Source organism: Trachurus japonicus, chromosome 24 (genome assembly GCF_045865225.1).
Source record: "Trachurus japonicus isolate A0001 chromosome 24, Traja_1.0".
Classification (NCBI taxonomy): Eukaryota; Metazoa; Chordata; class Actinopteri; order Carangiformes; family Carangidae; genus Trachurus; species Trachurus japonicus.
In genome coordinates this window covers 18,082,030-18,095,277 of record NC_140930.1, presented here as the reverse complement: position 1 = coordinate 18,095,277, position 13,248 = coordinate 18,082,030, and the positions used below count along the sequence as shown (strand labels likewise).

Sequence of the window (13,248 nt, the reverse complement as noted above, 5' to 3'; positions counted from 1 at the left end):
TGTTGTGTTGCAGCCTCATGCTAAATGAAAAAAGTAATATTTTCCCTTATCCATCAATGATAAAGTGAAAACAGATGTCCTCCCCTCTTTCTTAAAAGGGAAAAACTGAAATACCCCGTTGATATAAGTATTTAGGCACTTTACTCAGGTAATTGAAGACTCTTTGGCAGGGAGAACGGCCTCGAGACTTATTGAGTATGACTCAACAAGCTTTGCACATCACGATTTGGGGATTTTCTGTCTCTCTGCAGATTCTCTTCACCTCTGTCCTTTAGGAAGGTGAATCCTTGGCTCAGTCTGAGTGTTTATGACTAGGTTTTTATTAAAGATGTCTACACTTGGGCGAAACTTAGCTCAGTCCTGAGCAGTTTCCCTGTCCTTGTCACTGGAGAACAAACCACCAGATTTCCCCCATTGGGTTGATATCAGATAGGTGATGAGCAGGGCCTGGTTTCCTCCAGACATGACACTCAGAATTTAGGCCAAACGGCTCAGTCCTGGTTTCACCGGAGCGGAGAATCTTATCTCTCACAGTCTGAAAAGTCCTTAGGGGGCTTTTTATACAAAATACGAGAGGCTTTCATGAGTCTTTCACTGAGAGGTTTCTGTCTGGACGCTCTGCCATAAAGCCCAGATCTGAGGAGTGCTGCAGTGATTCCATTTACGAATTATGGAGGCCACTGCGCTCTCGGGAACCGCCGATGCTTTTAATTTTAGTAGCCTTGCCAGAGATCCGTGCCTCAACACATTCCTGTTTCTGAGCTCTGCAGCCAGTGCCATCCTCCTCCTTTCACTTCACACTGATGTGATTCATCAGCTGTGGTCATTTCTGTTAATAGGTGCGTGTCTTTCTCAATCGTGTCCAATCAGCTGGTCTTACCACAGCTGGACCACGGCCCCGGAGGTGGAATTATCTGATGATCAAGAGAAACGAGACACATGAGCTAAAGCTATCCAAGCAAAAGGTCTCGTTACAATCTGTCAATGTGATAACTCTTGTTTTTGCAAAATTTTTATAAAATTCTGTCATTATGGGGTGCAGAGTGTAGTTTGATGAGGGGGAAGTGATGAACTGAAAGGTGTTTGATTTAAGTTTTATCAGACAGCAGGAAAAAACACACAGGTGTTACTATGTAAGGACTGTGAAACAAAAATAGTGATAGAGAGTTCATCATAAAAATTAGTTTGATAAATTTTTCCTTGTGTTATACGTCAAAATGCTGGGTGTGAAAAACAACAAAAAACACTCCAGCTTGTTGCTGTGAGTAACATTCCTGTCATATTTGATGGCAGGGGACCAAAGCTGCTGCTGTTAATGAACGTTGGAGTGATGCAGAGCAGTGATGAAGAAATGACTCAAATGGACCATAAACTGACGACGGAGAGCAAAGAGGTCGTCTAATTTCAGAGTTTATTTTAGCATCATGACAACAACAGACCAGACAGTTGTCACTGACCTCAACCACTAAAAATCAACTTAACCGAAAAGTAGTGGAATGAATCAAGTCAATACAATTTTTGTGAGATTTGACATTTAGTTTAATGGTGACGCCGACTTTAATGCACTTAATGTGTGATTTGGCACCTACACATTTATTAACATCCAGGACCTTGCAGCTTCCATGTACTTGGTACTGACAGGAATAGAGAAAATAAAGATGACAGGTGACAAACACATCCCTCTACTTGAACAACATATGACTAAAGACAAAGAAGCACAGCAGTGAAATAACAGGACATTGATATTGAGAACATTTTGTTGACAGTTGTGGCTACCAGTGAGAGTAAAGCTGTCGATAGGTTGGCATTGATTTACATTTAGAGGCTTCAGAACAGAGGCAACTTTGTAGAATAACTGAAGCTACCAGCAATTAAAAAAAGAAACATGAAATGGAATGAAATCTCTTATAAAACAGTGGGATATGTTCATTTTGTTGCCTGCCCTCCATGAACCTTACTCACTCCAGCAATTGTGATCACATTAGTCACTTCACCAAAGCACCTTTTGCGGTGAAATCCTCTGAGATGATTGGCACCACGTACGTACAAATTGAAAATGAACTGAAGCCCCTAAGAACGCTCGGCCGTCACTCGCCCAAAACCAACAAGACCAAGAAAATCAGATGCAAAATTTGTAAACACTTTTTAACTAAAAGTCCCCTAAACATTATGTAAACAATGATAAATGTTAGTCCATTTCAACGTGTTGTTCTATACAGCTTAGATTACATTTGATCTATTTGATTACAATAAGCTATGATGATAAAGATATTAGTAAATGTTCAGAATACTTAATTGCATGTACATAATATAAAAAGTGACATTGTCATAATTTTTTATGTTTATTTTGTGCAAAATGCTTTAGTAAACTATAATTTGGCATTTATGAGAAACCTTAAAAAATTGGTTAAAAAAAAAAATCACAGATGGATTTACAGAGCCCCTTGGAAACAATCTCCACAAAATGTTTAAAGTCATGATCAAGCTTCCACTCAAACATTCATCTCCACCTGTAATACTGTGCAAAATGATCAGTTCAGCAAGTGCAAGCAGCGCGGCCAAATCAACCATCTATCAAGTTCTGCAAGATTCTAGGTAACGCCGGCGGACACTGACGTGTACTGTGTGAACCCATGTCACGACTGAATGACAAGGTAGCAAAAAAAGAAAAAGACAAATAGTTAAGGCATCAGACTATTTCTGAACGCAGTATGAGTGACTGTGCCTTGAGAACGTTAAGCTGAAAACACCACTGGTATCTTGCTGAGATATTTACCGACTTGGCACATGATGAATAGCATGGCACACAGAGGATCACTAACAGTATAAAAACATGATGTTTTGGTATATAGCCAAGCCAAACATTGATCATCCATAATAAGCAAGCAGGTGCTCTGAATAGTCTACAGTTTTAAGATCAATTCCAACACATTCGCTGGACGCTGGGTCAACTCTCAACGTCCAGGACTGCTGTATTATCACTAGTGCCAGGTCTAACTAAACTAAACTAAACTAAACATTTGGCTCTGGTTGGAAAGGAACATGCAGCCAGCAGGTATTCTTCATGTAGTTTACAATATTTTAACTCAACTGTTGTACCTCAAGAATATCACTGCATGATGGAGCTTCACACATACTGCTGATGAACCAGTACTCAGTGTGAGTGAAAGAAGTAGGATTGGTCAGTAACATACAGGAAGCTTCCCTATTTAAGTACCTGTAGCTTTACATGCCATGAACTGTCTGTTAGCCACAAGTTAAATAAAATGGGGACCCAGTTCCAATTGAATGTGATGATTGTAACTCGAATACAAATCAAGACAAACTTTTGAGAGTCTGAAATAAAGGACTCTGTCAAAGATTAAATGAGAGCTTAAGGCAGCGATTTCTCCAGGAAGAAGCTACAATCTTGCAGAATCGGACGAGTGTGTGGTCCGCTCGGTTCGGCTCGGCTCATAATCTTTGTCATCCCGTTTGTTGACAGTGGAATGAAGAGGGGAGGAGGGAGAATTGAAGGTGTGTTTGTGCAGGGAAGGTTACAGGTCGTCGTCCCCGATTCCCTCGAAAGCATAGTTGCCGTGGAAATCATTGCCACTGATGTCGTTTGCCGAGTTGGAGGCGCTGATCCCTCGGAGCGACACTGAGCTTAGCTTGGTCTGAATGGAATAATCAATAGTGTAAGTAACACTGGACTGACATTGATTTAACAGAATATGTTTCAGGTTCTGTTCCAGCTCTGAAAAATTAATGCCAAAATGTACTCACTGAGAGTTTGACGATTTGTTCACGGTTCGGGTCGGGGGAGTCCTGCAGCCAAGGAAAAAAAACAACATTATGTATAAAGAAAAACCTGTCCAAAGTCCAAAACAAAAAGAAACTTATCCCGTCTCTCACCAGCAGAGGGGGAGATTTCACAGCTTGCAGACTCTCTGATCGGTGGATGGAGCCGTTGTGTTTTTTCCTCAGCATCTGGATGGACACAGGAGACGGCAAAAACACAGTCAACACTGAGTTTTATTTAACATTTAGATCAGTACAGAACATGACTTATCTCCTCAGTCTGAATAAAAAAAACAAAATACCTGCTAATCTGTTTAAATGGAGAAAGGCTGGTGTGTAAATATGGAAACTTCATTTTCCAAAGGAAAAACAATAAATATTAAAAAAATTAAAAATAAAATGAACCTAATGTTTGCTCTGCAGAGAGTTACAGCAGAATAAAAAATTATCAGGATGACTCAGACACCAACACCAGACTCACTGGGTGACGCGATATAAAAGAAAGTATTTGCTGTTGAAGTTGAAGAATTGTGATTTTTCTTTTCTTTCTTTTTTTAAATAATGTTCATGTGCAAAGAAATCTTGTAATAAACCTCTGAGGGATCAAAAAAAAAAGAAACTTCATTTTCTGTAAATGTAGGAAATTAAGTGACTGGTTGTTAAATGACAGGTTGTTTCAAAATGATACAGCTATGAAACACAAACCTTCTTTATGCTGCCACCCGACTTCTTCACCATCAGTTCATCCACCATTGACTGAAGACAGATACTCATCATGATAGCCTGAAATCACAGAGTCACATTCAGTAATATGCAGAGCACTGTGCCAGAATAACACTCGCTGAGTCGAGCTGAATCAAAAATAGACACACTGGGATATTTAATTTGAGGAAGAATGACAGAGACAAAATGCTCTGTTCATTATAAACGCAATAAACAATCACATGAAACACCTGCTGCCTCCACACTGACCCCGTCAGTGGCCTCCTACCTGTTGACTGGTGATGGTGACCCACTGGAGGCGGTCCTTGCTCATCAGATACTCGAAGGCCAGCTCTAGCTTGACCTCACACTTGGATGAGCTGCAGGGATTGGTCGTACCGTTGGCGATAGGGACTTGCTATAGTGTTGCAAGAAGAAAAGAAAAGAAAAGAAAAAAGCCAGCATTAGTAACATGACTACTTCACAACCGTTGTAACTTCCATCAACCACTTGTGAATTAATGTGATTCTATTGTCAGTTTTTAACCTCCTGTGTTTAAAATGACAGAAAGAGACAGATTTCCATATTTCTTAGCCAAAATCCAACTTACACTCTTCAGTAAGATGATAGGCTTCTTTTTATTCTACTCTATGACTCGGGAGTCGTGTACATGAAAGCAGCTAAATCACATTTTCTATCCTACATCTCTTCATCTCCTCTTCTTAAGCTGCTGCTGCATCAAAAGTGACAGCTGGCCAAATCTTGAGACGACACGTGCTAAAAGATTACCATGGGTGCAAAGAAAGAAAGAAAGGAGATACGAAGCAATACAGAATTTCAAATGCTTTCAAATGCTTTCAGTGACACACGCACACGCAGCTCCCCAGAGATGAGCCCTCGTTCCTCATTTATGAATCCTGTGCTCCTCACTGAGTCAGTTTCCTCTGGGCCACAAACTGTACCTCCCATACTAACCACACACAGAAAGACAACATAAATACTGAATACTGATAAAAACAAAACAAAGGGGACACACACACATACACAAACGCGTAAGCTGTTTATACGTGCTCTTCCCGATGCACTTTGAGATTTGCTAGGAGGGGGTTGTACTGCTGCACCAAATGAGATGTTTTGAATAGTCTGTTGGAGAGGAAAGGGCTCATTAAAATGACTTTGACCTCTGAGAATGAGCTGAGGAATTAATCACCCTGCTGGACAGTGAGAGGGGTGGGGATGGGGGTTGGAGGGTGGGCTCAATATGCAATCAGACAAGCCAACATGCATTATAATTTTAGATGCGTTGCCCTGTGTTCAGATCTCTGTGCAAATGAACTTTTGATGAATCATAAAATCTTCTGTCATACATGTAATAGCTGCTGCTCCAGCGCTAATGTGATACAAAAAGTGACCTGTTTACTCGCCATCTCTACATAATCAAGGCCTTTGCGTCTGTAAAATTGTTTGTCTTTTGAAATGGGGGAGAAAGATGTACTGTGCGCTTCGTGTAATGTTTTTCTTAACGAGTCAAAGAAGTGAAAGTGAGCTTTTCCAGCTTTTAGAGGAACTGTCTCCTCAAGACGGCTGACTGGGCGAGAGCAGAAAGAAACTCCATGTGATGCACGCTGGTTTTTAATTCATGCTCATTTCTTCTGAGGTGACGGTTCTTAAGATGTTTTATTTTATTTTTTAGAGAAGTGATTTTTTTTCCTGATCTCTTGCCAGCTACTACAGTTTCGAAATGAGAGTTTAATGTAGGAAGTAAAATTGAAAGGGTTCTTACGTACTTCCATTAAGTTGGAGAAACATATATTTTTTTAAAGCGATGCAGCTCAGGCCGAGAAATCCTTTTAATCTCCAGCACACAAGCTCCAAAACCACTGGCTACCACATTTACAACAGTGAACCAACAGATTAGGCCAAGTCCTCAGGTCTCATATTTGTGGAATATCCCTTTAAAAGTAATTTATTTTATAGTGTTACTATTCTACATTTTGCTCGTGTGCAACTTTGTCCTCACACAGAGTCTCGGCTGACTTCCACCGCTGCATTCATTTACCGCCTAAGATGCGCAGGTCTGATCAAATCCATCACTGTCATCTGCTGAGCTCACAGACCTTGACAGCAGTTCAGTCTCAGCAGTTGCTAGGTGACACGTCTAAACAATACGGTTAAACATGAATCCTTGGCTGTATGAAAACAGCACCTCTGCTCTTTCCTTTCACTGAAGGTCTCGGGTTTTATTTTATTTTATTTTTCTTTGGGGGGGTGGGGCGTTAGTTGTAATAGTTGCCATGAGATTCCCTCCTCGCCAAAGGACAATTATCAGTTTAAACAAAGGATGCTGTTGGATCAATAAAGCACTATCCTTGCGTGGGCTGTGTGTTGGGATAATTGGACTGATGAAGACAGATGGTGTGGAGGTCAGCACTTTCAGCGAGCAGTAGGAGTAAAAACTAAAGCTTGGCAAGACAAGAGACATTAGTTTGTGTTGTGGTGGTGAGAGGAGGCTGGTAAACAGGGGACTCTGGCTGGAGCCAAGTCTCCTGTGTCATCAAAGTCACAGCCTCCTAATAAAGTGGAGGGATTGGAGTTTGATTCTTTCAGATCCTCAGAGATGTGAACGTGCCTGCAGGTGAGTTCACTCATCCTCATGCTCGCTTGCACACGGTTCCACTTACAGAAGACGTGACTCGCCAGCACCTCATGCGCGTGACCTTGAAGCTTCCCTCCTTCATTTGCTCGTTGGGCAGCTTGACGTGGAAGTTGAGCTCGTTGTTGCCGGCGCTGACGATGACCTGGCAGCCCTTCTCGGGGAAGTCGGTAATACATGGGTCAAACTTGATATAGCCGTAATATTTGAGGGTCTGACCTAGATGGATGAACTGGGAAGGAAACGTCACGAAAAACATTTTTAGATGAGTAACTTTTCCAACGATTCTGTCTCAGTCTAATCCCTGGAGAATAAACTTTGAATTCTCTGCTGGATTGATGTGATTAAAAATTCATATCATGGGAAAAACTAGGCTAATTGCATAACAGAATACACTGGAGGCAGTGCTCTGTGAGGTCTAAAGATTTATCCTCGGACAAAGACATTTAGTATCATCGAGTATCAGCTGGATTGGAAACTGTGCAGGCTGAATAACCTACAAGATGCCCTTGCTTACCTCTTTCTTTGAGCCTTTCTCCTGCAGTGATTTGAGCTGCCTGTGCTGGTCTTTGTTTACGAGTATCCAGCCTCGCTCAATGTCAGACACTGTCTGGTGAAGCAAACACAAGAACTCAACTTCATCTTTCTGCACAGACGAACAAAACAAAGCGAGTTTGTTTGGTTTTTGTACATGTGGGAGAAATCGCACCCTGAGCCTTTCGTGGAAACCATGCAGCTCCACAAATAATTACACAGAAACATGCACAAATGCACATGCTGCAAACACAATTTATTTTTCTTTCATTTCCTTATTTTAACCCAGCCACCCCCTCTCTCTCTGCAGCACAGAGGCAACACTCCTCAGCTCCAGATTTTAATCAAATTAGCCACACCAAAAATGCTTAATACATAACAGATGACAGCTGTCATGGCGAAGGAAATCCGTTATTAATAGGATCACGTAGGGCCACAAAGAGGTACAGGAATCAGGGTGTTGCAAAGTCAAAACAAGCTAACACCGCTCTCAGATAATGGAGAGGCCCAGGGGACGGACGAAAGCATTTGGCAGCCAAGAGGATGTAGCAGATGCTTGATTTAGTTCTCTTGATGTGAAGCTGGCTCCATATGCGATCGATGAAATCACAACAGATGTGTTTGGTTTCACACCTCAAGGAAAATAAGATTTACAAAAAGAAGACCACTGCTACAGCTGAAAATACACCCTCTGGTTCACCAAAGTTGTTGCTTACCTGGGCATATAGCAAATTCAGACCAACTCTGTTGTCCATCGCGTCAGCATCGTACGCCATGTCCCAATAGCTGCAGGGGGAAACGACACAGACAATCACTTTCAACCAATATCTATTCTAGCATCAATCATAATTACCATCGACAGCACCAGTTTTCTCCTATAACTCCGTCTGCACACTCAACAACACAATATAGCATCGTATCCATTGACATTTGTCATGAAAACAAGGTTTTTTTCCCCAGTTGTGTAAAAAAAATGTATTTTTCTCACAACTTGTTTTTTAAATAATTTCTGTAGATTACAATCCCATAAATGAAAACTGAAAACCACCTTATTTGGAGATCTGTGGTTTTCTTTAGACAATGCCAACTTTTAGGCCCCTATAGTAAAGTACAATCTACCGTGTCGTCACATACAGAACTAAACTGACTCTTTGCAAATCAGTAAAATGAGAGTGACTCAATAACAGGGAGGCAGCAGTGTTAAGTTTTCATCTCTTGGGTCATTTTGTCTGGTTAGTCTGCTGATCATGATGTGGATTATAAATATTGCTGATGTGTTGGTGCCGGAGGGCAGCCTGAGGAGTGGAGCGTGATGGTTAAAAGTAAAAAAAAAAAAATATGCATGAAATCCCATCCATCAGGTCTGGGAGCAGATGTGAAAATGTCACAAATGTGATTAAATGAAAGAAAGAAAAGTTGCAAAAGATCACATCTGGCAAACCAGTCACTCTTGATGAAAATGATTTGAGTCATATTTTCCACTCTGTGTGATTAAATTTCTTCATTTAACTGACACTGGTTTCATACCTCAGGATAGGATTAATACCGTCTGAGTTGGAGCAGCTCTGAATTTTTCATCCACCTTTGTGCTCGAGCAAAATATCATTCATGTCTCCCCGCACTTCAGCACAGGCGTGAAATTTAACATGTTGTAATTTCATGACACAGGAGTGCTGCTGGATGGAGAAGTTGTTCAAGCAGAGACGAAGCATGCTGCCTCGCCACATCAGAAATTCAAAGCAGGTAACGAGGGAAAGGAAGATGGAGTGAGAGTGAAAGGAGGAGGGAAAGGAAGAGAGTGAGAGAATATGAATAGTGGAGTCAAGATGTGTTCATCTGTGAGTGCTTTTCTTTTTTTTTGCAGCTTTAGTTGCACTTAAATGTGAATTCGAAGCCCCTGCCAAGACGCACAGGCTGGCTTTTGAATTCTCTTACAGCATATACTAATTGAAAATGTCAATTAGTGTCAATTAAGCACTTCAAATATGTAGCATTACAAATCTGTAAGTGCATAGTGCTGCTGACCTAAAAAACAACAACTACTCAAACATGAAAAAGGTTGACATGAAATTGATTTAATGTTTTCGCTGGACAGAGGCAGCAGCTCCTCCATTTTTAGCCCGACCCTCCCCTGGATCTCATACACTGGGGGTCTGTTTTTCCTCCACCTCCACTTGTTAGTTCTACATTCACTCTTCCCTCCCTGCTCTACACTGCACAGTGAAACTAGGTCAGGAGGACTAAGACTTTCCTTGAGGCAGAAAGAAAGTAAACATCCTGTGTACCTCAGTCAGCAGGGGGCAGGGTGACGAAAGAACAGACACATGAGGAAGTAGAAAAATGTGAAGTTTAGGAGGAGATCAGTCGCGAGATTCAGACTGAAGGGGGAAAGCAGCATCAGTATTTTCCATGCACATGATTTGTTTGGCTGCTCCAACCACAGAGATTTACGTCATATTCTCAAATTTTGTTTTTGTTTTTTGGACAGACAATTCTTGCTTGCTTTTTTTCTGTAACTTTGAATTATTACCTGAACCAGAATCAGAGGATTTAACTGTAAAACCAAAGGAGATATTGTTTATATACATCATGTGAGCTCTGCCTTTGGAGGGCAGTAAAGCATAAACACGTACTATTGGTCACTATTTAACATCAAGTGTGAAAAAGTGTCTCCAGGTGTTTGGTTAGTTAGAAACAACAGATTTAATTTTAAATAGGCTTCACATATTTTTGAAGTGACCCTCACTCCTTCCTCCCTTCTGGTGAAAAAAAACACCTGCCAACAGTTGTCAAGTAAAACGACCTTTATGATGTTTTATTATGTCTCATTTTTGTTGAGACTGTAAAAGTGATGGTGATTTACTTTTATGGGAATTCTTGACACTCTTCACGTTTTTTGTGCACCCTGCATGCATCCAAAATTCAAACCAAGTTTTCTACTGTAACATAACAAACCTAGGTGTAGCCTGGGTGTTCAGTTTTCAGTGGGACATCCATAGGTAGATCATAGGTCCACGGTTTAAAAGGCTTCAAAGACTACACAGATTAAGCAGCGCTGCACTCAGACCCGGGATGAAAGGAATCAAAATCGATGCAGCAGAACCAGAAATATCATCTGTTTTTATTCCGCACTCTTCTTCCCAACCAAAATCTGGCATCTACATTACCTATAATGCATCTCGACCAGGAAAAGTTCAGTTACAGATTCGGTTGTATTACGCTTCCAGCAGTTAAAGTGGCCTTGAAGAGGAGATGAAGAGCAGGCCTCAGAAGTCTAGCAACCTCACTTCTATCTTACTTCACACACTCGGATGGGTTTTTTTCTATCATTTTCCAACTTGTACTCTTCAGCCTTAGTTGATGATGACTCTATCACTTCGGGCAATTTATCAGATTTTGTACGGCTCCCTCTGGAGCTACAAAAAGCTTTATACAGTATTTTTTCTCAGTGTATGCTGCAGTTCTCTCACCAAGACATTTAAACAGACTTTGATGTGTTAAATCAGTTCCCTGTTTCGCTTGAAAAACAGCAGGACGCAGGACTGGACAGAATGACTGAAATTCTATATTAACATAAATTACAGCGATTGCATTAAAGCAACACGATGTAGTTTTTTGACCTTAAAATAATGTTTCTAAACTCAATGAAGTGGTAGAAAAATGGTTAATAGGATGAATGGTGCGGCCGCTGCAGCCTGAGTGGCGTCCCAGCAGTTGAAACTGCACTATGTAACTTTCCTGTGCGGGTAGGAACACCGTGGTCCTGGTACTGCAGCTACGCTGAGCTCCAGAGACCAAGCTCAAGCCCGGTTTCCCTGCTCCTCTCACTCACACACAAGCGCCCTGAGCTGGGCTGCACGGCCGTCCAGCCTCCCTCGAGCTCTGGAGTTTTGCTCGGCACGGACCTACTGGCAATGACGGTCACTGGCACTGGCAACAAATTCATGTAGGCTACTGTGCTTCTCTGGGAAAGACACAGTAGCAGACAGTTGCTCTTCTCAACCAAAGTACCACGAATCCTTCATAGTGTTGCTTTACAGTAAATGTACTTTTTTTTTTAATCCAGTGGGTAGCCAATTTAAGTTATGCTTAGATGCCACTTCATGTTCTAGCTACTGTAACCGAAAATTGTTGCATGAGAAGGTTTAAGTGGGTGGGGGACTCGTCGTGTCAACTGAAACACATTTTATTGTCCAGCTCCACGCTGCTGCAACATCAGAATTATGTCCCTGTCTAATCCCTTCGTGTCAAATGCGCAACCTGTCTGCTCATGATAACTGTCCTTAGCTGAGTAAATGGTAAAACTAATGACCCTGGTCTCTTTTCCAAATTAACAGCTACTTTGTGGGAGATGGTGACACTGGATAAGGAGTCTGCAGTTGGCTAACCGCTGCTCTGACACACTGGGAACAAGTGCCTCAGGGCAGATAAGGAATAAAAAATGGGAAACACCCACAATGAAAACAGAAAACCTTAGAGAATTAAACTGATACAGCAGATGTAGTTTATCTGTGTACTGCTCACTAGAAACAGAGATCTCAGACCAGCGTCATTACAGGCTCAGATAAATAACGGAGGCATACTCTGGACACTGAATCATAGCTATAACTAGAAAAAACATTTCCAAGAATGGAAATGGTGTGAATGCTGGAAGCAATGCTGAATGAGCTGAAGAAATTGTTGAAACAAAGCTGAATGAGCTGAAGAAAGAAAGAAAGAAGGAAAGGACAGAAGGAAAGAAAGAAAATGGGAAGGGTAGATGGAGAAAGAAAGAAAGAAGAAAAGGACAGAAAGAAAGAAGACACAGAGAGAAGGGTAGATAGAGAAAGAAAAAGGTAAGAAAAGCAGAATAATAGAACATAAAGAGAATAGAGAATGAATGAAAGAGACAGAGGAGTAGTAAGAAAGAAGGAAAGATATTGGGGTGGATAAATGAAAGAGAGATATATACAGAGAGCAGTAGAAAGAAAGAAAGAAATGGGGTAGAAACATAGAAAGAGAAAAGGAGTAGAAAGAAAAACAGAAAGAAACAAAGAAGTAAAAAGAAAGAAAGAAAGAAGAAAGAAAGAAAGAAGAAAAAGAGAGAGGGGGATGATAGATAGAAAGAGGTAGATGGATGGATAGGGAGGGAAAGATAGAAAGAAGTTATGTAAAATACAAATGAAGGAGTAAAAGAAAGAAAGAAAAAGAGAGACAAAGGGTTTATAGATAGATAGATAGATAGATAGATAGATAGATAGATAGATAGATCAGAGGGGTTAAAAAATAGGGAGGGGTATAGATAGATAGATAGATAGATAGATAGATAGATAGATAGATAGATAGATAGATAGATAGATAGATAGATAGATAGATAGATAGATAGATAGATAGATAGATAGATAGATAGATAGATAGATAGATAGATAGATAGATAGATAGATAGATAGATAGATAGATAGATAGATAGGACACATGTTAAAAGCTGCATCCTATGTCCTAGGCTCCACCTGTAATTGTACTACTATTAATAGAGTTGGAAAGACTAAACGTCTGAACTTAAATTCATGAGAAAAATATGTTGGAGATGTTTACATCAA

General features: G+C 40.8%; 1 protein-coding gene across 2 annotated transcripts in view; it reads right to left on the bottom strand.

Moving 5' to 3' along the window:
* Nucleotides 1-1,394: 1,394 nt before the first annotated feature.
* snx17 (sorting nexin 17) overlaps nt 1,395-13,248 on the bottom strand; it is a 30,745-nt gene continuing 18,891 nt past the window's right edge. Inside the window, exons 8-15 of one of the 2 annotated variants that reach the window (XM_085770725.1) lie at nt 8,386-8,455; nt 7,653-7,745; nt 7,164-7,367; nt 4,772-4,900; nt 4,486-4,563; nt 3,895-3,969; nt 3,766-3,807; nt 1,395-3,656 (exon numbers count right to left, since the gene is read on the bottom strand). In XM_085770725.1, the coding sequence (XP_085626851.1) occupies nt 3,537-3,656; nt 3,766-3,807; nt 3,895-3,969; nt 4,486-4,563; nt 4,772-4,900; nt 7,164-7,367; nt 7,653-7,745; nt 8,386-8,455 (811 nt within the window). In that variant the 3' untranslated portion in view covers nt 1,395-3,536. Of the gene's footprint in view, nt 3,657-3,765; nt 3,970-4,485; nt 4,564-4,771; nt 4,901-7,163; nt 7,368-7,652; nt 7,746-8,385; nt 8,456-13,248 lie in introns of both variants that reach the window. The other variant, XM_085770724.1, reaches the window with a different exon arrangement.